Below are 25,696 nucleotides of genomic sequence, written 5' to 3' on the forward strand. Positions count from 1 at the left end.
GTTTTCTCATCCCCTTCTGTCCCTGTCTCCCTGTTACTGCCTCCCTGTCTCCCTGTCTCCCCACCCCCCTCTCTCCCCCATTTCCCTTTCTCCCTGTCTCCCCGTCTCCCCATCTCTCTATCCCTCTCTCTCCCCATCTTCCTCTCTCTCCCCATCTCCCTGTCACCCTCTCTCTCCCCATCTCTCTATCCCTCTCTCTCCCCATCTCCCCATCTTCCTCTCTCTCTCTCCATCTCTCTATCCCTCTCTCTCCCCATCTCCCTATCCCTCTCTCTCCCCATCTCCCTATCCCTCTCTCTCCCCATCTCCCCATCTCCCTCTCTCTCCCCATCTCCCCGTCTCCCTCTCTCTCCCCATCTCCCTATCCCTCTCTCTCCCCATCTCTCTATCCCTCTCTCTCCCCATCTCCCCGTCTCCCTCTCTCTCCCCATCTCCCCGTCTCCCTCTCTCTCCCCATCTCCCTGTACCACCACCACCCCCCCCCCCCGCCCCCCGTGGTGTAGCCGCGACGCTGACGCACTGCGGCCAGCCCTCGAAGGTGGACACGGTGAAGAGGGTCATCATGCCGGCCATCACGTTGTCGAAGTTGAAGTCGTTCTTGTACCAGATGCGCTCGCGCACCTCCGGGTAGTCCAGGTTTCCCTCCTTGTACCAGATGAACAGACCCCTGTCGCGCGCACGGCAAGACAATGAGGGGCGACGGCGAGTGTTGATGAGGCGGGAGCGATGACGGTGATGGTGAAGGAGAAGAGGTGGGGAGTTGTTTAATATCTCACTTGCACTCCGCCTCCGTGTTCTTGGATTCATCCGTGCACGCGAAAAATCTCCCCTGTGCAGACGGACACAACGTCGACCACGTCAACAACATCGACAACGACAAAAACAACGTCAAGAAACATCGTCAACAACGACGACAAAGATGACGCCAAACATCAACATGAACAGACACCCTTAAAAACAACGTTGTCAGCTGCAACTGTGATGTCGATGGCATCAACAATTTCATCGACCACACAAACAACAACAACAGCAGTATCGCCTTGATGATGTCTCACCAGATGTCTAACATCTATCTAGACGGTAACGCTGACATCATCATCAATATAAACACCATCACCAACATCACCACCAATCTCCAACTCTCGCGTTCAAGGCACTGGATCACAGGGGTACGCCGATGGCTATGAGGAAGATAATGACGACGACGATGATGGTGATGATGATGGTGGAGGTAGTGACGATAATGATGATGATGACGATAATGATGATGATCGTGGAGGTAGTCACGATAATGATGATGATGATAATGACGATAATGATGATGATGGTGGAGGTAGTGACGATAACGATTATGACACAATGATGATGATGGTGGTGGTGATGACAACGATCATGAGGATGATGACAACAATGACAGCGATTACGACAATGATGACGACGATGATGACAATGACAGTGATTATGATGACAATCCTCTTTGGTTCTTTCGGCAAAGTCACGTAGAATGAGAATAAAATAATAAATTGATAAAATAAAATAACACAATAAAATTCTCACGACGTTTCGGCCACAACACAAGCGGCCTTCATCAGGTGAAGGGACGAGACTGTCTGGAGGACAGCGCTGTGTTGTGGCCGAAACGTCGTGAGAATTTTATTGTGTTATTTTATTCTATCAATTTATTATTTTATTCTCATTCTACGTGACTTTACCGAAAGAACCAAAGAAGATGAATCCTTGCAGTCACGAAAGCTTTAAATCGAAATATGATGACAATGTTAATGATAACAATGACCGTGATAACGATGACAATGATTACAATGATTTCAATGACCGTGACGACGATGACAATGATTACAATGATGACAATGGCAGCGACGACGATGACAGTGATAACAGCGATGACGACGACTAAGGTTCCCACCTTGAAGAGCTGCACGCCGATGCAAGCGAAGATGAACTGCAGGAGGGTGGTGACGATCACGATGTTGCCGATGGTGCGGATCGCCACAAACACGCACTGCACCACGTGCTGCTCGCCGCACCGAGACAAAGACCCGCGTGTCGCCATTAAACAGACTGTTGGGGCAGGTGCTGTTCGCGAGAAGCACTCTATGATGGTCGGCACGGCGCACCGATGACACGGTGGTGTGGCCAACACCACGCCCGTCCGCCTTTGTCTCTCCCCAGTGCTGATGTTTACACACTGCACCAGGTACTCGTTTTAAGGCTGAGTCGACCTAGGGGAGGCCCAGGATTTATTCTCAGATATTTCACCACCGACGTTGGTGGCCGTGAGCGGGAATGGAACTCGGGGCAGCGCGCTAAACCACTGCACCACCACTCCCCAGAGGACATACACAGGCACATATATAGCAGATGTAGCTGTGTTGTGGTAGTAGCTGTGGCTGTAGTTGTAGCTGTGGTTGTAGCTGTGGTTATAGTTGTGGTTGTAGTTGTAACTGTGGTTGTAGCTGTCAATGTGGTTGTAGCTGTGGTTGTAGTTGTAGCTGTGGTTCTAGTTGTAGCTGTAGTTATAGCTGTAGTTGTAGTTCTAGCTGTGGTTGTAACTGTAGTTGTGGTTCTAGTTGTAGCTGTAGTAATAGCTGTAACTGTGGTTGTAGCTGTAGTTGTGGTTCTAGTTGTAGTTGTAGCTGTGGTTGTAGTTGTAGCTGTAGTTGTAGCTGTGGTTGTAGCTATAACTGTGGTTGCAGCTGTGGTTGTAGTTGTAGCTGTAGCTGTGGTTGTAGCTATAACTGTGGTTGTAGCTGTGGTTGTAGCTATAGCTGTGGTTGTAGTTGTGGTTGCAGCTGTGGTTGTAGTTGTAGCTGTGGTTGTAGCTATAACTGTGGTTGTAGCTGTGTTTGTAGCTATAGCTGTGGTTGTTGTTGTGGTTGCAGCTGTGGTTGTAGTTGTAGCTGTAGTTGTAGCTGTGGTAGCTGTGGTTGTAGTTGTAGCTGTGGTTGTAGCTGTGGTTGTAGTTGTAGCTGTGGTTGTAGCTGTGGTTGTAGTTGTAGCTGTGGTTGTAGCTGTGGTTGTAGTTGTAGCTGTAGTTGTAGCTGTGGTTGTAGCTGTGGTTGTAGTTGTAGCTGTTGTTGTAGCAGATGTGTGGGACAGCTGTTGCACCTTGAGACCCTTTGCTCTATTGATGGCTCGAAGAGGTCTGAGCACCCTCAACACACGCAGGATCTTCACCACAGAGATAGCGCTGGACCTGAACACATCGTCACCATCATCGTACCATCGCCACCAGCCTCACCAAACATAATCACTGTCATCGCCATCAGCACACCATTGCCGTTGGCTTCATCGTCATCATCGTCGTCATCCTATTTACTATCCTCATCATAATGAAATAATTAAGCATCCTCACCATTATCACCGACAGAACCATGCTCATCAACATCACTTTCATCATCTACATCACCATCATCACCAATTGGAGTGTAACCCCAAATCACCATCACTGTCACCGTCATTATGAGCACAATCATCCGTTTCCACTCCACTCCCACTGCCAATTCAGGGAAGGATTAGGATTCGAGGACCGTGTATCAAGAACCAAAGACCATGTCCCAGAGACCAGGAACCATTGGACCAGGAACCGAAGACCAAGGATAGGAACCATGGACCAAAGACCTGGGACTATTGACCAAACATTCGAGACTAGCGCCCAAAGATCAGGTTTCAGAGACCAGGGAGCAGAGTCTAAGAACCAAGGTCCAGGGACCAGGGGCTATGGGGTCAGGAACCAAAGACCAGGAACCAGAGACCAGGGAGCATGAGATCAGGATCCAATGACCAAGGCTAGGCACCATGGCCAAAGACCTTGGAGGAGGGACCAGACTCCTGAGACCAGGGCCCAAGGCCCATGGGACCAACGACCAGGGCCCGTGGACCATCAACCATGGAAGAGGTACAAGAGACCAGCGACGAGGTATCAAAGGGTCATGGTGCAGCGATGAAGAGTCATAAAAGAGGGACCAAAAAACCCGAGAGCAGGGTGCAGGGACAACGAAGCTGGGAACCCAGAAGCAGGGACCGGAAGGGCGCTCACTGGATGCCAAAGGAGACGAGAGACACGGTCACGACGAAGCAGTCGAGGATGTTGAAGTAGTTGCGCAGGAAGGAGCCCGTGTGCATGAACGCTCCGTACGCCGTCATCTGAGCAGGGCAGCCGTGCGGCGGGGTCAGGGGTCAGGGCAGGATCAGAGGTCACGCAACATTATGTTAGTTGCACGTGATTAGACAGCTCCTTCTCTGACCTGTTGATTCCTTAATAGTTGTGTTATTTAAATGAATACCTGTTTATTTTACATGTGGGAAGGACTTAGAGCTGCGCCACGTGTTGGCTGTCGAAGGGGGGGGGGATCTCACATGGTTAACAAGACGCGCATCTGGCTGACGCTAGGCCTGAGGGTCTCGGACGTGAGAGGGGTTATTCAGGAGCGAGGTGTTTCGTGTGGTCCAGGGAAGGTGACAGCTGATACGGGGGAAATTGTCTCACAACGCGTTTACAACGATGCCCCTTCACCTTGAGGACGATCTCCGTGGTGAAGACGGCCGTGAAGCCGATGTCAAAAAAGGAGAGGATCTGAGCGGAAAAGAAACGAGCAAGAGAAGGAACGCAGAATGAGATAAGTTGAAGCAAAATAAGGAAATCAAATTCATTTGGCAGAATGTCAAACAGGCTGATAACATAAGATCAGTAGAAATGTGAAATGGCATTGACTGAAAACTTCAAATCCAGATTGAATAACAAACTCAAGGAAATTAAACGAACAGAAGATAATTTAACGTGCGCAGTCTTTCGCGACCAATTCACAATATACATTTTTGTGTCAGACTGCCGTGTGAGTAAAATGTTGTGTCGTACACCCCTCCTCCACCCAACACAGTCCGATAAATAATAAAAGCTGTCAGGCGAACAAACGTGGAGAATCTTTTTTCCACTTGGCGACGACCTGTGGAAGCCTTCATCCAGCAGTGGATAGATCCCAGTTGATGATGATGAAGAGCAACAGTCATCAGAACCGAGGAATCAAAATAAAAAAAATGATTGTGAACTCTTACTCAGCAAAACAAATGTAGAAGAGAATGGCGATGATTATAATGCTATGTAGGGTATTGTGGGATGAGAGGCCTATGTGGGGTAAAATGCCTTTGTTGTCCTGGTGCTGACAGAAGTGGTCTCATCAGCCATGGCCAGGTTAGGGTGCAGTGGTGCCCTCCTCAAGAGGTTTCTGCTGCTGCTGGTGGTGGTGGTGCCAGGAGCACAACAAACCACGCGGGGTGAGCACCAGGACACAAATGGCTTGTACCCCACGTAGGCCTCTTACCCCCTACTATACTTGATGATGCTTTCCCTGGTGATGATAATTATGATGATGATATTAAAGTCTAATTAGGCAAGGCACAGGAACTCTGAATAACATAATAAGTCCGCAATGAGCTTCACGATAGACAAACCCATCAGCTAAGCGAGCCATCTCTTCACTTTGTAAAGATTCAAAGCAACAAAATTCACTTGATGCTGAAACTGCTAGGACGTCACATGTCCAACAAGATCCTCTCGATGAGGAGGAGGAAATCGATGATCGGAGAAGGATGATTATGAGGAAGAGTGAGGATGGCCTCACCTCGTTTCGGAAGGAGTAAGGGTCGATGGGGTCCTCGGCGGCAAGGGAGATGCTGCTGAGCAGGATGAAGACGAGGATGAGGTTCGTGAATGAGGTGTGGTTGACGATGCGGTGGCACATGATGCGGAACCTGCACGCGCACACAAAGACAAAGATCCCCCCCATAGCCTTAACAGACAGTTGGGGAAAGTGCTGTTAGCGAGCAATTATGAAGGCTGACACGGCACACAAGGGGGTGGGTGGCCAACACCACGCCTGGCCGCCTTTGTCTTCCCAGTGGTGATGTTTACACACCACACCAGGTGCTCATTGGAGACTGAGGCGACCTACGGCAGGCCCAGGACCTAGTTCAGATAATCACCGCTGGTGTTGGCGATAAACAAAAATCAAACTCGGGTCGCTGGTTTTATAGTGCAGCGCGCTAACCGCTGCACTACTGCCCACACACAACAACAATAACAACTGCCGTGTGCATCTAAGTGGCGGTGACGTTATCACGATGGTTGTGCCAGGATAGGTGCTGGAGGCTCACACACACACATGGGTGTGTGATGGTGTCTCACTGCAACGGTACTGCCTATATATCGAACACTAACCATAACACGTACCCCACACTAACCGTCACTCTAACTACAGCCCTCGCAAACATAAGACGAACACTATCCATTACTAACTCCTCACTCCAAACACTAACCCCCAACCCCGAACAATAAACCTTAACCCTAACACTATCACTAACCACTAACACTAACTTAACCCCTAACCCTGGACCTCTAACCCCAACTCCACCCCTAACTCTTAACCGTTAACCCGAATTCCACCCCTGTCCCTAACTCCACCCTAAACCCCCCAACACCCCCACTCCCTCCCCCCCCCCCACTTGTTCTTGGTGCCGAAGATGAAGAAGGAGGAGGCCTCAGGCATGGGCACGAGCTTCTCCTTGATGGCGAGCTCCTCCGTGATGCGCGGACGCGGACCCAGCGGCAGCTCGGGGTCGCACTCCTCGTCGTCGCCTGACGAGGTGAGCGGGGTCGGGAGTCACGCGCAGGAGAGGGGGTCATGGGGGAGGGGTCTCGTTGGGGGAAGGCGAATGCGCCTGGTCTCAATGCTGGTTAGGTACAAGGTGTAACGATTCATGTCCATTTTAAAGAATCGATGTCTTTATAATCCTGCAATTTGTATGCAAATGAACAAATCACCCGGAATATTGTTGATGATATCAACTAAACAACGCTGTTGAGGAAGGCAAGGAGAAGCCTTCTGTTATGGGATAGAGTGTTCCCCCCTCGTACGTGTGGGTTTTCTCCGGATGCTCCAGTTTCCTCCCACATGTGTAAACAGTTATTCATTGGCTGAATACATCTCAATGAATTGAGGACTGCAGAGCTTGGGCAATATTCTTGGTAGCGCCGGCCCCTCGCCGCCTGGCAGCCGCTGCTGCCTTCGAAGCTCGTGTCTGCGGTTCCTCGGCGGTTGTTAGAGATGCGATTTTGCATGGACGACGATGACGACGAAGACGACGCTATGTATAAACCTCTAGAGTACAAACAAGTGGGCGAGAGCGAGATTGTGGACGGCATGGGAGGGGTCATTCGAGCCATGGACTTGGCCCCCCGCGCAGATTAATGGCATTATCCACAACAGACTCAGATTCCTTTTCACGAGTGTCCCCTGCATTGGGATGATCTTTGTGTCAGTTCGTGGAACGAATTTGCCGGCCAGGACGTTGTCGCGGCTTGCATGGCTCGTGTCCGTTCCGTGTCTCTGCATCGTCACGCACCTGGGAATTCGTCCGGTGGGTACGGGTCTTTGATGATGTCCTCCTGCATGTCAAACTCATCCACCGGCTCCTACACGACAAAAACACGCAACATTCGATGCCCAATTACACATATATATTTTAAACTCAACACAACAGTTCAGAATCAGAATCTGAATATGTATTTATACTCGAGGAGGAATCCGATGAGCTATAAAGCTCTTCTTCACAGATGTCCAGTCGGGGCGGGTCAGAACGTTACAACAACAAACAGTACAAAAATACAGTAGCAGTGCAAGGTAAACAAATCACCCAAACACATACAAATAGAACTAAACCATCCCCATCCTACCAGGCAAAGCCCACTTAGGTATTAACTTATTTTTCAGAAGCGACCTGGCCACAAATGATAGCTCAAGAAAGTGGCCCATCATTTGGATATTTATAGCAGGAAAATAATCTGAATAATCTCGGTGCACGTTTCTAAACGTGGAGGGAGAAACCGGAGGACCCGGAAAAATAAATCCACGCGACCACGGGGAAAACACCGCAAACTCCAAATATACAGCAGGCGTCAGGGTCAGGATCGAACCTCAGACCGAGGTCTGAGCACCGGGCGAGGAAGATAACATCACAGCACCGTGCAGTGAAACGTCGGACATCATGCCGGACAACACTTGACAAGGCCTCAATACTGATGGGAAAGCTGTTCTGCAGAAGTTTTTTTTATTGAACAAATTATCTGGTGGTATTGTTGCTGCAATGGCAGTGGTGCACTAGCAGAGTTAACAACAACAACAACTCAACACGTTTATCAACAACAAAAAATGTGTGTGCCCAAAAATGTTTTCTAGTTATTTAACAAGCGATGATTCCGGGAATGGCCCTTCTTCAAAGCACATTGCTCAAAATGTCACCTGCTTTATATATTTTATTTTCTCTATAGGGGCAGTGTTGTCGATGAATATGTTGAGGTATTTTTGTTGCCGTTCATTGTGCTTGTGCACCACTGCCAACACAGCAACAGCAGCAGCAGCATCTATAACACTAATATATATGTATATACACAATGCATATTACCAAAAAAAAACACGTACATACACATACATCACCATCATCATACACACATTCAATTTCAATATACACATTATATATACACACACACACTCACACGCAATGACATACACACGCACAATAACCTCTCGTGCGTTCACAGCTAAACGGGTTGCTGGTGACTATCGCCTGCAAACAGTTGCCCAACAAATCACTCGAGTACACCACAAACCCTTAATCCCAACCAGGCTTGGCGACCGCTAATGAGGCTAGGCCAATTCAGGCTGTGAGTTAACGAAGCCACTCCACAATAATGGGCGTTCGTTAGCACGCTAGCTTATTCGCACGCGCTCATTAAAGGACCCCCTTCGCCTTGATTGCTTTGGACTTTGATTTGTGGCGTTTGATAGGGCTTTCGTTTTTTTTCCCCCTTCCACGTGTTTTTTTAAAGAATATTTATACGTACAATCTCATCACCGACAGCTGTTTATGAAAACGAGCCTTTGATTTCTACTGGAGCCATCTGCCCAAACGAGCCATTTATGTCGAACATCAAACAGCGATATACATATACATATATTCGTACTTTTGGAAAAAAAGACCACATGATAATGATTAAAAGAAATGAAAATATTTCGTAAAAACAAATCATCTGGTTAAAATTGGCCCTTGAGCAAGGCCGAAATCAGACCCAGAGAGTTTCAATGCAGGATGAATTACAAACACATAATTACGAGTAAAGCAAAACTAAATAATAATGTCTAGTTTTATACATGGCAAAGGCGACATTTGTGCAAATTTCTTCTCTCACAATCCGCCGAGGAACCACAGACCAAGATGCAGCAGAAGCCAGGCAGTGAGGAGCCGGTGCTACCAGCAAGTGCTCAAGATCTGCGGTCCTCCGTATATTAAGATGTTTTCCACCAATCATTGCGTGCTCATACTGTATATGTGGGCGGAAACCGGAGCACTTGGAGGAAATGCACACGTGCGAGCAAGGGAGCAACACTAACCCATGCAGAAAGGACATGATGACATTCGTCTGCACTTCGATGTACCGCCTTCTCCTGGCGAGCCAGGCTGCGGCACACCCTCTGTGCCCAAAGGGAAGGTTTCCATGAAAGACGATGGTGGCGTTTGAGAGGCATTCATCCAGCAGTGGATAGGTCATTGCCGATGATAATGAAACATGGGCCAATGGTGGTAGAGGCGTGCCACAGCTCTCTGTGAGCACTCGTTGTGACCCCCCGCGTGACCTCTTCTAACATGCTCGTGACCCCCTGTGACTGCTCATGACCCCGCGCGACCACACGGGCCTCACCTTCTTGGGCTGGTCGGCCTGCAGGGCCTTCATCTCGATCTTCTCGCCGCGGGATTTGCCCTGGGCGTTGTTGGCTCCCGACAGCTCGTTCTCGGCCTGGTTGCTCTCCCTGCTCACAAGGCAAAGGAGGGGGACACCAGTGGCGACCGGAGACTGAGTTAGGATTACGCACAGAAGCAATCATCGCCACCTCACCCCACCCCAATGCACGCTTGCAGACCAGTGCCTGGGTCACCTTTGTGCTCACAGGGACAGCTGCCACCGAGGGGTGCGCCCTTTCAAGTGTTCGAGGTAAGATGCGACATGGAGCGCTCTGAGATGCCCTGGCGCATATCAAAAGCAAATCATTATGTTTGTCATCACCATTGATATATTCACTGCTGGACAAAAGCCTCCCAAAGGCCCTGGTGCAAGGAATTACATGGGGTCCTCTGTCCAATTTGCCCCCCCCCCGCTCCCCTCTTCTTCAAATCCCGACGCCTAGGCCACTGTAGGCCCAGTACCCAGGTGCAGTTGCACTGCCTGCATTCTCAACAGCTACGTGAACTGTCTGTATGGGTCTCTGTGTACATATGTGGGTCTCGGTGTCACTACAGCGTTCTGCGTATCATCCGGTGACCAGGCCGAGATCATTAAGCCGCTCCACTCGAGGATCGAGTTTAATCACAGCTCAGTCGATGCGTCTCGACGTGAATATTTTTTTTACTCTGTGTGAGTCCATGGCAGTGGGGGGGCCCTGTCCAAATTCCTCTGGGGCTCCCCTCCGGCCCGGGGACCTTGGTTCAGTTGCATCGCCTGCACACTCGATCGCCAATGCCACTGCGTCAGGGGTCCAAGGATAACGGCTTCAGAGCCATGTACTTGTGTATACTTTTATACGGGTGTAGATGCACATATAAATGGGTACAATTGTGTATATGTGTGTGTGCTCGTCAACATCATATTCCCCAACAGTATGGTAAGACTACATGGAGGATCTTCGTCTTTCGTCTATATTTGTATTCGGTATGGGGAGTCGTGGCTATTACCGCTCACAACCACTTAGTGGCGAATGGTGGCTGTTATTGTTGTGGTGTGTGTGTGGTGTTTGTGAGCATGTGATGCGTGTGGTGCGTGTGTGTGCGTGTAGGGCATATGCATGTGCGTGCATGTGGTGCATGTGTGGTGCATGTGTGATGCGTGTGTGGTGCGTGTGGTGCGTGTGTGGTGCATGTGGTGCGTGTGTGGTGCGTGTGATGCGTGTGGGGTGTGTGTGTGTGGCGCCTGTGTGGTGCATGTGGTGCATGTTCAGTTTCAGTTGATTTATTTTGGTATAGCCCCGTGAGCCATTCGGCTCTTGAATCGGGTGCAACCACAACAAACAAAAAAACAAAAACACGAACAAGAAAACATCTTAATGTGACTGTGCAAACAGAAAATCCATGAAAAAAACAGCAAAATATTCCTGAAAAAAGCACCGTACACCAACGCTGTATGTAGTGCGTGTGTCATACGTGCGTGGTGCGCGTGTGATTCGTGTGTGGTGCGTGTGCGGTGCGTGCGTGGTGCGTGTGTGGTGCGTGTGTGGTGCGTGTGTGGTGCGTGTGTGGTGCGTGCGTGGTGCGTGTGTGGTGCGTGCGTGGTGCGTGCGTGGTGCGTGCGTGGTGCGTGTGTGGTGCGTGCGTGGTGCGTGCGTGGTGCGTGCGTGGTGCGTGTGTGGTGCGTGCGTGGTGCGTGCATGCGTGGTGCGTGTGTGGTGCGTGCGTGGTGCGTGCGTGGTGCGTGCGTGGTGCGTGCGTGGTGCGTGCGTGGTGCGTGCGTGATGCGTGTATGGTGCGTGTGTGGTGCGTATGTGATTCGTGTGTGGTGTGTGTGTGGTGCGTGTGTGGTGCGTGTGTGGTGCGTGTGTGATTCGTGTGTGGTGCGTGCGTGGTGCATGCGTGGTGCATGCGTGGTGCGTGTGTGGTGGGTGTGTGTGTGATTCGGGTGTAGTGCGTGCGTGGTGCGTGTGTGGTGCGTGTGTGTGGTGCGTGCGTGGTGCGTGCGTGGTGCGTGCGTGTGTGTGATTCGTGTATGGTGCGTGCGTATGTGGTGCATGCGTGGTGCGTGCGTGTGTGTGATTCATGTGTGGTGCGTGTGTGGTGCGTGCGTGGTGCGTGCGAGTGTGTGATTCGTGTGTGATTCGTGTGTGTGATTCGTGTGTGGTGCGTGTGTGATTCGTGCGTGGTGTGTGTGTGGTGCGTGTGTGATTCGTGTGTGATGCGTGTGTGGTGCGTGTGTGGTGCGTGTGTGTGATTCGTGTGTGATTCGTGTGTGGTGCGTGCGTGGTGCGTGCGTGCGTGGTGTGTGTGTGTGTGCGCTGCCCACTTGAGCTTCCGTCTCCGCTCCTTCTCTGCCTGCGCCTCCCTCTGAGCCGAGGTCAGGTCACCGGCGTCCGCCAGGTTATCCACAGCGATGGCCAGGAACACGTTCAAAAGGATGTCTGCCCCAGGGGTCAGGGAGCATCGACAACAACAAAGGCAGCAATAACAATTCATAACTGACTTCTTTGTTTCGGCCATATATTGATCTGGCCACATTTGGGATCGTGGGACCCTCCCACCACCCGACATAGTTAATCAAATTAAACTTGTTATTGTTTCAACCCACTCACAGTTAAGTCAAAGAACAATTCGCAATCGGATGCCACATGTCTCGTTGAGGCTGCGTCAAGCATCTCGCCACGGTGGCGAGATGTTATCTCCCTCACCTAGTATACAGGAGGTCGTGGACCCTGACGCCTGCGTATTTCGAGTTTGCGTGTTCTCCCTATGGTCGCGTGGATTTTTCTCACATTTAGAATCAACATTGAGGGTATTTGGCTGGCTATACTTTTTCAATTGATAAACCAACTTCGTTGAGCTATCATTTGTGGCCAGGTCGCTTCTGAAAAAGAGCTAAATAGCTCGGTGGGTCTTACCTGGTCAAATGAAAATCGTTTTTTTAGTTTAGTTTTACAACAGCGGTTACAGCAAGAATAACACCAACGTCAAGAACAACAGCAATAACAGCATGTCACATTGTAGATGTCACATGTCAACAACAATACGTCACGTCTGTATACGTGTCACGAAGTGTTTGCTATTCATGTGTCAACTCACACCGCGGACAACTGACACCCCTTGCAAATGAGATGTGCCAGCGCTAAAGGATTGTTTAGGTAAGATATTTTAACAACGCTGTGCTTTTAACAAAACAACAGCAGCAGCAACATTAACAATAGGACCGACAGCGGCAGTTCAGGAAGGAGCTCCCAGCACGTGGAGTGAAACGTCGGACGTCGTGCCGAGCACCATGGGAGATTGAGAGATTCTGCGGTAGTTTTTTTTTGTTCTCCACAAATTAATCAACAGAATTGCGGCGTTGGCAGTGGTGCAGAAGCACAATTTTAAAGAAAAAGTACATAAATTAGCCGATGTGTCAGGAAATGGCACCTTCTTCATAACACACGTGCGGGTTTTTTTTACGTACTATGGAGACTGGCCATTGCCTGAAACATTGCCTATTGCATTATTTGTATATTTGTATTGTTACGTGTTATTGACAAACGTGTTGAACATTTGTTACTTGCGCTTGTGCACCACTGCCAACGCGGCATTACCAAAGAAATATTGCAAGTATTAAGTGAAGCGGACTGGGCCCCACAGGCTCTGGCCTGGTCCTGGCCGCAACTGCCTTCCCCCGCCCACCACTTTCCCCACTGTCCCCCCCCCCCAGACACGACACCAGGATACAGTTGCCGATGCTGAAGAGGATGACGAAGTAGATGCAGACGAGCGTGCCCGAGAACGACGGTCCACCGTAAGCGTTGATGGCCGCGTGCATCACCGTCTCCCAGTCCTCGCCCGTCAGCACCTGAGGCAGAGCGCTCGGAGTCGGCCTTCGTTGTTGCGGCCGGCAAAGGCCCCCCTTGACTGAGCTAAGCAGCTCTTTGACAAGGACGACCACGGCTCAAGAACGTCGCCAGAGGCGGCAGTTGCAAGGGCATTGCACGGTGGGAACGTGCCAACGACCAAGAGCAAAAAAACGCATTTGTACAAAAAGAAATGCCAGAACTTACCGCAAACAGGATAAACAATTAACAGTTCTTAAGCACGAAAAAAAAACAGTGTTACACAAAATCCTGCCAAAGATGGCAATGTCGAGAAACGGCGCACGCAGCCTCACGCATAACGGAGGTTAGCTGTGATATTCATAGCAACATGTGGCAGAGGTGATCCTACAGTGTGGTCTTAAAACCACACTATAGAAGGTGCATTTGGAATAGTAATATTGGTTCTAAGGACATTCCTAAACTCGGGTGCTGTGCAACAGAAGGCCCAATAACAATGACATCATGCACGAGATTGGGGCTAGAGTCAGAGTTAGGGTTAATGTTTTAAGGGTTATGGTAGGGGAGGCGTGTTGTGATTAGGTTTGGATCAGGGTTGGAGTGTCAGGGGTATAATCAGGGTTAGGTCATAAACTGACCCTGATTCTAACCTATCCCGAGCTCAATAACCCTTACAGGTTATTGCTTGCAGTAAGGGACATAATTAGGGCCTGCATCACTTGTAACAGCAGAGGAGAGGTTTAAGGTCTGTATCAAACATTAGGGTCGTAGGTTAGGGAGTCAGAGTTAGGGCCACAACCTCAAGAGCTCAGCGTCAAGGTTCGAGTCAGGGTTATGGTTAATGTCGGGAGGGGTCGGGGGTCGGCGCTTGCGGCCGGGCCCCCGACGCGCACCTGAAAGACGGTGATGAGCGCCTGCGGGAAGTTGTCGAAGTTGCTGCGCACGTCGCTGTTGCGAGCGAAGCGGAAGCGCCCGCCGAACAGCTGCATGCCGAGCAGCGCGAAGATGATGATGGTGAGGAAGAGGAGCAGCAGCAGCGACGCGATGGAGCGCATCGAGTTGAGCAGCGACGCCACGAGGTTGCTCAGCGAGCGCCAGTACCTGCGCACACACCGCCGGCCAGTCGTTATGTCGTCGTCATTGTCAAGTTTCAGGTTCGCTCACCGGGTGAGAATATCTCGCGGTCGGTGGTGGGATGTTGCCTACCTCGCCTGGTACACAGCGGGTCGTGGATTCGATCTCGACCCCGACACCTAAGTCATGGACATTAGTCTCCTATTGCTGCTACGCAAACTAATCTACTAACCCCTCCCCCCCCCCCTTCCTATTTATCCATCTGCTGCATGACAGTTAAATAATTCTTAGTGTTTCAGAGTCAAAAAGGGAGCCCCCAAAGAAGTGATGGGAAGTGTATTAACACTAGGAAATGTTTTTCCCCCTAAAACCTGACTTGCTATGATTGAATTGTATTTGTATTGTTTTGTTTTCTCATCGAGAAGTTACACATTTCTCAGTATAACTTCCAGCACGCGCCTCTACGTACTTCTTTAAGAGCTTTTAACATTTTGTATTATCCCTCCATCACCCTCATTCCCTGTGCACTTGCCCCTTTATGCCCCTGATGTCCCCCCCCCCTCATGCCACCCTTTGTCTCCCCCATACCCACCCCATCTCCCCGAAAGCACTACCCGGTTCACCACGAACTCCCACACACCTTCACGTCTCCCATACATGACGCCCCCTCCCCACATCCCCCATATCCCCCCGCACATAACCATGTTCTCCCCGTACACACGCCTCTATATCCTACGCACCGCGTCCCCCGTGGCCTTCCCCCCCCACCCATATCCCAACGCAAATCCCGGTCCATACCCCATCCTGTACCCACCACGAGCCCCCCCGCCCCCCCCCCCCACAGCACCCCTGCCTCCCCCCCCACCAAACGGGCTGCTCACTTGGTGACCTTGAATATGCGCAGGAGACGCACACAGCGGAGCACGGAGATGCCGAGCGGGTTCATGACCCGCAGCTGCACGAGCAGCAGCTCCACGATGCCAGTGAACACGACGAAGCAGTCGAAGCGGTTGAACAGCGACACAAAGTACGGCTGCAGGCCCAGGCTGTACATCTTGAGCAACATCTCCATTGTGAAGAGCGTCAGGAAGACCTTGTTCGCGATGTCTGCGATCATGGGCGAGATGGGGAGATGGAGAGCGGTGGGGAGATGGGGAAGATGGGGGAGATGGGGGAGACGGGGAGATGGAGAGATGGGGAGAATGGGAGATGGGGGAGATAGGGGAGAGTGAGTGGGTGAGTGAGTGAGTGGGTGAGTGAGTGGGTGGGTGAGTGAGTGAGTGGGTGGGTGAGTGGGTGAGTGGGTGGGTGGGTGGGTGAGTGAGTGAGTGGGTGGGTGAGTGAGTGAGTGGGTGAGTGAGTGAGTGGGTGAGTGAGTGGGTGGGTGAGTGAGTGAGTGGGTGGGTGAGTGAGTGAGTGGGTGAGTGGGTGGGTGGGTGAGTGAGTGAGTGGGTGAGTGAGTGGGTGAGTGAGTGAGTGGGTGAGTGAGTGGGTGGGTGAGTGAGTGAGTGGGTGAGTGAGTGAGTGAGTGGGTGAGTGAGTGAGTGGGTGAGTGGGTGAGTGAGTGAGTAAGTGAGTGAGTGGGTGAGTGAGTGGGTGGGTGAGTGAGTGAGTGGGTGGGTGAGTGAGTGGGTGAGTGGGTGAGTGAGTGGGTGGGTGAGTGGGTGGGTGAGTGAGTAAGTGAGTGAGTGGGTGAGTGAGTGGGTGGGTGAGTGAGTGAGTGGGTGAGTGGGTGAGTGAATGGGTGAGTGAGTGCGCGCTTGGACACCTTGCACGCTGGTGAGCCAGGCGGGTTGGCTGTAGTGAGTTAGTGAGTGAGTGGGTGAGTGAGTGAGTGAGTGGGTGAGTGGGTGAGTGAGTGGGTGAGAGAGTGGGTGAGTGAGTGGGTGAGTGAGTGAGTGGGTGAGTGAGTGAGTGGGTGAGTGAGTGGGTGGGTGAGTGAGTGGGTGAGTGAGTGAGTGGGTGAGTGAGTGAGTGGGTGAGTGGGTGAGTGAGTGGGTGAGTGGGTGAGTGAGTGGGTGAGTGAGTGGGTGAGTGAGTGAGTGGGTGAGTGAGTGGGTGAGTGAGTGAGTGGGTGAGTGAGTGGGTGAGTGAGTGCGCGCACGGACACCTTGCACGCTGGTGAGCCAGGCGGGCTGGCTGTAGTGCTCGGTGGCGATGGCCAGCGTGTTGAGCGTCACCAGCGTGACGACGAGCCAGTAGAAGGCGTTGGACTTCACCGCCGCACGGCACCGGCGCCGGGACTGGCGGTGGAGACGGCGCCAGCGGTGCCTGCAGAGAGACGCGCGTCACGAGCGCGCGTGCACACACGTACGCACGCGCGTGCACACACGTACGCACGCGTCACGTGTATCCGTGTGTCTCTGTGTATGGGAGAGCGGTAGTGTAGTGGTAAGTCTTGCCGTACTACGAACCCAGCGACCCGAGTTCGATTCCCGCTCGCGACCACCACCGGTGACGATTATCTGAAGCGGTTGTGGGCCTCCCCTAGGTCGACTCAGCCTCAATGAGTATCTGGTGCGGTTTGTAAACATCGCCCCGAGGGAGACAAAGGCGGCCCGGCGTGGTGCTGATCACCCACCGCCTCGTGCTCGCAAACAGCACTTGCCTCAAAAGTATGCAAAGGCTATATGGGGGATATTTGTCTTGTGTGTGTGTCTGCATGTGTGATTACCCCAAGTTGCTACAAAAAGCCATGACTTCTGCATCTCCTGGAGCGAGGGGTTCATCCGCTATCGACTCCGAATCCCCAACGCTGCCTGATATCACACAAACAATATCCCCATCATCATCTCCATCATCATCGCCATCATCATTACCTTCGCCTTAATCATCATTACCATAAATAATCATCATTAATAACCACCAAAACTATCAACATAATCATCACATGACCACCACTATCATAACTTCCACCATCATTATCATTTGACTACCATTACTAGCACCGCAAACATCACCACCACCATTATCACAACCACCATCATGATTATTATCATCATCATCACCACCACCACTGTGATTTCAACCATCACTACTCTCACCATCATCAACCATTGTCAATACATGACCATCACCACCACTACCCTCCCCGTAACCATCAACGACCACGACTATTAGCACCGCCATGCTTGTCACCACCATCACCCCCATCATCATCATCATCACCACCACCAACCATCATGATTCTCATCATCACCGCGACCACCATGATCATGACCACTAACACCTCACCGGAGCGGCCCTTGTCGGCACCGTCATGGTGGTCCGGCTCGATGTCCTCGGCGTGCGTGATCCAGTCGAGGTACCCGCGCAGGTCCGTGCTGATCTGCTGCTGCTCACGCAGCATCTGGAAGCGGCCTCGGGCCTTCGCTTTCTCGCGCTCCTTCGAGAATTCCCTGCGCCACATTGTGGTCACCGTCGGCGTCACCATCGCCATTGTCAACGTCGTCGCCGTCGTCGCCGTCGTTACCACTGCCGTCATCATCGTGGCAATCGTCATCGCCTTTTTTGCTGCCGCTGTCATCAACTCAACGCGAACGTAATCCCTGTTGTTATCAGTCACCTTCGTCACCATCGTTTTCATCGTCAACACAGTTACCGTCGTTACCATCGTGATCGCCACCGTTATCGCCAGCATCATCAGCATCGTCATCATCATCTTGGTAATCGTCATCGTCGTCATCGTAAGCACCGTCATCGCGATCAGCATGGCCGAGGTGCCCCGGTGCAACGTGCCCTCACCCACTCAGCACCCCCAGGACCAGGTTGAGGACGAAGAAGGAGCCCAGGATGATGAGGGTGACAAAGTAAATCCATGGCCACTCGTTTCCAATCGCATCGTTCACCTGCACAGACACCGCACAGACACACGCGCAAAAACAAAGATCCACCCGTATAACTTTAACAGACTGTTGGGGCAAGTGCTGTTCGCGAGCACCTAAGAAGGCCGGCACTGTGGCACACGAGGTGGCCAACACCACGCCCGGCCACCTTTGTCTCCCTATTGGCGATGTTTACACATCGTACCAGGTAGTCATTTGAGGCTGAGTCGACCTAGGGGAGGCCCATGACTGGTTTAGATAATCATCACCAGTGTTGGCCGTGAACGGGAATCGAACTCGAATCACCGGGTTAGTAGCGCAGCAGCGGCGCTAAGCGCTGCACTATCGCTCCCCACAGACACACACACACAGAGACGCATGCATACACACGCAGACACACACGCTTACATACACACCCTGATACGACAACAGCAGTTCAGCTGATTGTGTGCTTTGTATAGCAGTGATCAGAGCTTGATTTTAGGCTGAGCTCCAAAACAATTTCCCCACCCCCCCCCCCCAAACTTCCACCGTGGAGAGTGGTGGGGGGGTGGCAGAAGGAGGTGCCTGCTCACCTGCTCATCCGTCCACTCGCTCATCTACTTGCCCACGCATGAACTCGCCCACTCGCTCCTGCGCCCGCGCACCCGCTCATCTCTCCGCTCGCCCGCCCGCTCACCTGTCCACTCGCCCACTCACCTGTCCACTCGCCCGCTCACCTGTCCACTCGCTCGCTCACCTGTCCACTCGCCCGCTCACCTGTCCACTCGCTCGCTCACCTGTCCACTCGCCCGCTCACCTGTCCACTCGCTCGCTCACCTATCCACTCGCTCGCTCACCTGTCCACTCACTCATCTGCTCGCCCACGCATTCGTCTGCTCGCCCGCTTGGGTGCCCGCTCACCTCTCTGCTCACAAGCTCGCGCGCCCGCTCGGTCGCTCGCTCGCACGACCGCTCGCCCGCTCGTCCCTTCCACTCGCTCATCCGCTCGCCCATGCGTGTGCCCGCTCGCCCGCCCGTCAGCCCGCCAGTGCGCCCGCTCACTCACCCAGTAGAGCACGTCGGTCCAGCCCTCGGTGGTGATGCACTGGTAGACGGTGAGCATGGCGAACCCGAAGTTGTCGAAGTTGGTGATGCCCATGTTGGGGCCCTCCCAGCCGCCTTCGCACACCGTACCGTTGATGGTGCAGAAGCGCCCATTGCCGGCGAAGGCGCAGGGGGCAGGTTTATCCTCGGCCACCATCTCTAGGTAGGGAGAGGGGGGAAGATTTCGATTGCAGTTTGGGGGGTGGGGCGGAGATGATTCAGGAGTTGAGCATCATCAAGTATCGAGTTTATGTGGTTTAACCAGGTGCACTTATAAACTAGACCAATTTGTATTCTACTAGGGAAAGCGCACTGAGCTATTAGCTCTTTTTCAGAGGTGATCTGGCCACGTGATGATGATAGCTCAAAATGGCTCATCACACGTGGGAATTCATAGTATAGCGTAAATAACCTAGACGCATGTAAATAACCTAGATGCATGTAAATAACCTAGACGCATGTTGTTTCTAAATGTGGAGGGGGAAAAAAACCCGGAGAACCCAGAGACAAATCTACGTGACGACCACGGAGGGGGAGAGAAAGCGAATACTCAGGGTCCGGATTCAAACCCACGGACCTCCTGCATACCAGGCGAGGGAGATAACATCACGGTGAGAGACCACGATGCGTCTCATTTTACTCAGAGTGACTGGGGGCATCAGTCTGCAAGTAGGCGGGCAACGATTGTGGCCGTGTGTGTGTGTAATCCCAGCTGAATGATTTGCGTTGTCATTTTCGTATTTGAACCCCGACGCCGGAATCCAATGGTGTCAGGGGATATTTAACGTCCACTGTAAGCAGACGGCCCGTGCTGTATTTACGGTTGTTATTATTACACCGGCAGTAATAATCAGGGCTGCCGCTGGATTAGAACCGTGACCCTGCAAACGAGCAACCGCTGGGTCGTGTCACCTACCATTCCTATGGCGGTGGGCGAGTGTTTTTCATAGGGCAACCAACTGTTGACTTCCCCACAAAGTGGTACTAGTTTTATCGGCCCCGGTGGATTGATGGGCTGAGGTGACCCTCCAACTGAGGTTTGAACTCACAACATTCTGAGTGCGACAGCCACCGCCGTACCGCTGTACCCCCGTGTGTGTGTTCGTTCCTATGTGCGGGGAACGGTGGCGCAGCGGTTAGCGCAATGCGCTACGAACCCGGCGACCTGCGTTCAAAACCACTCACGATCAATGAAAGCCGTGAATATTTTATCCAGTCCTGGGCACTCCCCTAGGCCGTGTGGTGCAGTGTGCAAACATCAAAGGCCACTCCCTCGTGTGCCGTGCCGGCCTTCATAGGTGCTACTCGCTAACAGCACTTGCCCCAAAAGTCTGCTAAGGCTGCACGGGTAATCTTTGTCTTTTGTTGTGTGCGTGTGTGTGTGTGTGCGTGCGTGCACGCACGCGTTCCCTCGTAGTAACAGGTCTTGTGCAGTTTTCCCATGAAGAGCTCGAGGCCGATGATGGCGTAGATCATCACCATGAAGAGCACGAGCAGCGCGATGTGCAGCAGTGGCACCATCGACATGAGGATGCTGTCCAGCACCACCGTGAGGCCTGGCGCGCCCCGGCGTGCGTCGTGGGGCCAGGGTTGGTGGATCACGGTGGCATGGGCAGGCAGGATGGTTGGGTCGGCGGGCAGGTGGGTAGGTGGGGTAAGTAGGTAGGTGGGGGGTAAGGGTTCCGGGCATTGGGTCATGAGGGCGGGCATATGGGTGCCAGCCAAGGGCAGCGACGGAAAGGATTTGGCCGGGCATGGCGTTGGCATGGCATGGGTGGCCATTTCAAATCAAGGCAAGGGCATGGCCAGGCATTTCAGGGCATGGCATGGCCAATGTGAAGCATTGGCACCGTCGACATTGCAGAGCATGGCCGGCAGGGCACGTCCGGACACGGCCAGGCAGTTCAAGGCATGGGCATTGCAGGGCCGGGCATTCCAGTGCACGGCATGGCCCACAAGGCACGGCAGGGGAGGGCATGGCATGACCGTACGGGGCAAGGGAGAATAGGGGCAAGGCAGGGTAGAGCAGGGCAGGGCAGCGAGTGCGGAGGGAGAAAATAGACACAGATATACAGAGAGGGAGAGAGGCATAGAGAGATACAGAGACACAGAACGAGAGAAGGAAAGAGACAGAGACAGACAAAAACAGAGACAAAGAGAGACGGCCACAGACATGGGGAGACAAAAACAGACGGGAGACACAGACAGACACAGAGACAAAGCACAGACGGGGAGACACAAATACAGAGACACAGAGAGACAGAGAGAGAGAGAAAGAGAGAAACAGACCCCCAAGCGGCGTCACAACACAGTCGATGCCATTCGCAGAAACAAAGCAAAGCAGAGCAACGACGGCAAGAGGTAACCGGCAAACACGCCGTGTCTGACCGGTATACACGCCGTCTCTGTCCAGTATACATGCTATGTCTGTCCGGCAAACACGCCGTGTCTGACCGGTATACACGCCGTCTCTGTCCAGTATACACGCTATGTCTGTCCGGTATACATGCCGTGTCTGACCAGGAAACACACCGTCCCTGTCCGGTACACGCTCCGTCTCCAACCGGTAGGCATACCATCTCTGACTGGCACATTATACCGTTATTGATGGGGAATATATACCACCTCTAGACCAGTGTGTGTATATGCTGTCTCTCATTGGCATGTATACCTTCCCTGACCGGCAGCTAGGCCATCTCTGATGGCAATTAAACCGTGCCCGAATGGCAGATACACCTCTGCTCAAAGCACCGGCTTAGCGATTGCGCAATTCTCTATTTGAATCAATAAACAAACAAGGATCCGCTTCAGCACCAACACGATCATTCACACCTCAAGAAAGGGACCTGACAGGCCATCGGCCTACAACGCCCTTCGCACCGATGTTTGCCACCGGTATTCGCTTAAGCAGGAATACTCCAGCAGTCCTCAGGGGTTCAACTTTTCCGAGGCTCATCAGCAATCGATTTTTGAATGGAATAACAGAACGCCAAATCGTTCGTTAGACCTATACCAAATTTCTCACTTAAAATAAAAAAAAAATGTGTTCATCTCTCACTGTGTATATCCTGCAATGCTCCAGGATTTGGCGGAGGGTAGGAAGTGGTTGGCGGAGGTGTTGTGTCATCAACTGCTTTGGCCACGATGAACCGGTGGCTTTCAATATTTTCCAGGTTGCTGGCAGACTGGAGCAGGTGGCACGTGACTCGAAGTGGCCATAGACCAAGAGGTATACTGGATGTGGTGTGCAAGGTGAGGAAATGGCTTCCCGGCTTGCCGGCCCTGTACAGGCCTGGATGAAATTACGCACCTTCTCTGCTGAAGAACCTAAACATAATTTACTTTGTATATTTTGTTTAAAAAAAACGGATCCTTGTTTGTTAATTTGAATACTCACAGTCCACCAACATGTCCCGTAATAAAACCTGTGCGATCTTCGGCAATGGTTCATCTACTGTCGCTTCAAAACAAGAGACGCATCATTGATACAACTATATATTCAGATAATCAATATCCCCAAAAGGAAGGGGGCAAGGGTGGAGGGGGTGGTGGGGGGGGATCAAACCAAGAAAAAAGACAAAAGACAACTTTGGGGGAGCACACGAGTGTACCTTACCTTGGTACACGCGAGAGGGAGAGAAAAAGTCTCAAATTGGGGTTAAATTAATTAGTGTGGTTAATTGATTCAGTAGGAAGGAAGGATGGGAACTGTCACTGCTTTAGCCACAAGAGCCGGATGAAATCCACGGGGATTTTCACATGTTTACAGATTTTACATTTCTTAATTGACCAAACATCGACAAATGCAGCGCCCTCCTGGGATTCAAGCGAGAATTCTGAGACATGGCGAGGATTTCCTGAATAAAAAAAAATACCTTTTCAAAATTTAAATCTGTTCTTATTTATAATATGTATTTTTCTTATGTTCTAGTAAACGGCTGACCTTTTTTTATGACAAACTGCCTAGAGGACAGGGCTCAATTTCTCACTGCAAACAGCTGGAGTAGGTGGAGCGTGTCCCGTCTTAAGCCCAGCCACAGCGAGAGGTTATACTTAACGCGGTGTGCCGGTTGCAGGAATATTATTCTCGGGTCGCCCACCCCGGACAGACCCAGCTGAAATGAATCCCTGCCTATGAGCCCATTTGCCCACTCAGCGAGGGTTCGTCTGGATAAAGGGACATTTTCTACCATTGCTATGCAATTAAACCAGGGTATCGGCAGTCATGGCAACAAGTTGGGGTACATACCAAACCTTTATATTTCTTTATTACCGAACACGGTTTCAACGACGGCACGGAGTTCCCAGCTATCGTCAAGTCTGAAATTTCCACAGCATCGCTGTAGTGGGCTTAAGTTGGCGCAGAACCCACTGAGAGGAGGAGAGCTGAGCAGCGGCGAGCGGTGCACACTGGGTACAAAAGTGACCCTACTGCACACGTTGCCGCATTTGTTGTTTTTACGTGGTGGTCGGGCTGCGCGGCTCCACGATGTGAAACATGCAGCACAACCGCGGTACAACACATCAGAGGTCCGTGTGCACCACCGCCAGCCGCCCCACCGTCCTCCCCTCTGTGGGCACAGGTCCCTACTTAAGCCGTGGCGACGGTGTGGAAAAGTTCAGGCCAAAGTTCATTTCGTGACCGTCCTCTCGCTGTGCCGCCACCCTTGTGCTGTCATCAGAGTTCGACATTAACCCATGCAGTGGTCACCTGACCCGTGCATGACCGAAGGCAGAGGCTGAGCGTGGGCCCAACTCAAAGCATTTGCGCTTAGCACGGAGCCTCAAGCAGCTGTGAGCATGTGGTAGATTTACTTTGTGTGTGTATGGATATGTATCGTGGGGAACGGTGGTGCAGTGGTTAGTGCACTGCACCACTATCCCAGCGACTCAAGTTCAATTCCCGCTAATGTGTAAACATCAGCAGTGGGGAGACAAAGGCGGCCCGGCATAGTGCTTGCAACCCATCCCCTCGTGTGCCGTGCCGGCCTAAATAGGTGCTCTCTAACAGCACTTGCCCCAACAGAGGGGGGATCTTAATCTTTGTCTACGAGTGTGCTGTGTGTGTGTACATGTGTGTTGTGCACAGTGAAATCTACGCTGCCCATCGGATCCTTAACGCGCAAACCCCATCAGGCTCTTAAAGCGCGGGCATGACCCAAGGGGTGAGAGGGAGCGGGACAAAAGCACCCGTGAGCTGGGGCATGCAGCGGGCACCGCGAGACACACGCGTGCACACACATACACACGCGCATGCAGATGCACATGCAGAACACCCACACACGTATACACGCACATGCGTGCACCACAAATACCAAAATACACACACCATCATACATACATATACAATGCCAAAGTACAGATACACACACACTTACAGCACATAATACCATGACATATATATACAGGACCTATACACATGAAGATAAAGATCCCCCATATAGCCTTAAATAATGTTGGGGCAAGAGCTTTTAGCGAGCACCTATTAAGGACAGCATGGCACCACGCCTGGCCGCCTTTGTCTCCCCAGTGGATGTTTACACACCGCACCAGGTACTCATTGAAGGCTGAGTCAGTCTCGGGGAGGCCCAGGACTGGTTCAGATAATCGTCACTGATGTTAACCATGAGCGTGAATCGAACCCGGGACACCGGGTTCGTAGCACAGCACGCTTACCACTGCGCCGCCGCTCCCCACCATGTGTGCCACAAAGACAAAGATCCCCTGTATAGCCTTAATAGGCAAGTGCTGTTAATGAGCAAACGGTACACTAGGGGGTGGGTGGCCAGCACCACGCCCGACCGCCTTTTTCTCCCCAGGGGCGATGTTTGCACACCGCACCAGGTACTCATTTGAGGCTGAGTCGACCTAGGGGAGATCCCCGGAACCGGTTCAGATAATCGTCACTGGTGTCGGCCCTGAGCGGGAATCGAACCCGGGATTCGCCGGGTTCATAGCGCAGCGTAGCGCTCACCGCTACACCACCGCTCCCCACACGAACAACAACAGCAACAAACAACAGCAACAACGCTGACTCGGTGCCTGGCGAAGGCGCACTTAAGACAAACACAGGGGGACAAATTCGAGGCG

At 52.0% G+C, this 25,696-nt stretch overlaps 1 protein-coding gene and 1 long non-coding RNA gene across 3 annotated transcripts in view; one reads left to right on the forward strand and one right to left on the reverse strand.

Annotated features, from left to right (window-relative positions):
• The window catches only part of LOC142929378 (uncharacterized), a 205,530-nt gene that overhangs the window by 89,330 nt on the left and 90,504 nt on the right, over nt 1-25,696 (forward strand). The window lies entirely within an intron of this gene.
• LOC116947543 (voltage-dependent L-type calcium channel subunit alpha-1D) overlaps nt 1-25,696 on the reverse strand; it is an 88,725-nt gene that overhangs the window by 46,954 nt on the left and 16,075 nt on the right. Inside the window, exons 4-23 of one of the 2 annotated variants that reach the window (XM_032963411.2) lie at nt 21,010-21,162; nt 19,569-19,765; nt 18,441-18,544; nt 17,931-18,094; nt 17,371-17,455; nt 16,807-16,967; nt 15,578-15,803; nt 14,516-14,723; nt 13,525-13,645; nt 12,119-12,233; nt 9,773-9,881; nt 7,420-7,489; nt 6,520-6,652; nt 5,640-5,769; nt 4,535-4,594; nt 4,058-4,164; nt 3,127-3,214; nt 1,925-2,032; nt 777-829; nt 521-667 (exon numbers count right to left, since the gene is read on the reverse strand). In XM_032963411.2, coding sequence (XP_032819302.2) covers nt 521-667; nt 777-829; nt 1,925-2,032; nt 3,127-3,214; nt 4,058-4,164; nt 4,535-4,594; nt 5,640-5,769; nt 6,520-6,652; nt 7,420-7,489; nt 9,773-9,881; nt 12,119-12,233; nt 13,525-13,645; nt 14,516-14,723; nt 15,578-15,803; nt 16,807-16,967; nt 17,371-17,455; nt 17,931-18,094; nt 18,441-18,544; nt 19,569-19,765; nt 21,010-21,162 — 2,539 coding nt within the window. Of the gene's footprint in view, nt 1-520; nt 668-776; nt 830-1,924; nt 2,033-3,126; nt 3,215-4,057; nt 4,165-4,534; nt 4,595-5,639; nt 5,770-6,519; nt 6,653-7,419; nt 7,490-9,772; nt 9,882-12,118; nt 12,234-13,524; nt 13,646-14,515; nt 14,724-15,577; nt 15,804-16,806; nt 16,968-17,370; nt 17,456-17,930; nt 18,095-18,440; nt 18,545-19,568; nt 19,766-21,009; nt 25,686-25,696 lie in introns of those variants that run through there. The other variant, XM_076070668.1, reaches the window with a different exon arrangement.

The sequence above is a fragment of the Petromyzon marinus genome, chromosome 30, assembly GCF_048934315.1.
Source record: "Petromyzon marinus isolate PM22_M1 ecotype Great Lakes invasive population chromosome 30, UKy_Petmar_22M1.pri1.0, whole genome shotgun sequence".
Lineage (NCBI taxonomy): Eukaryota > Metazoa > Chordata > Hyperoartia > Petromyzontiformes > Petromyzontidae > Petromyzon > Petromyzon marinus.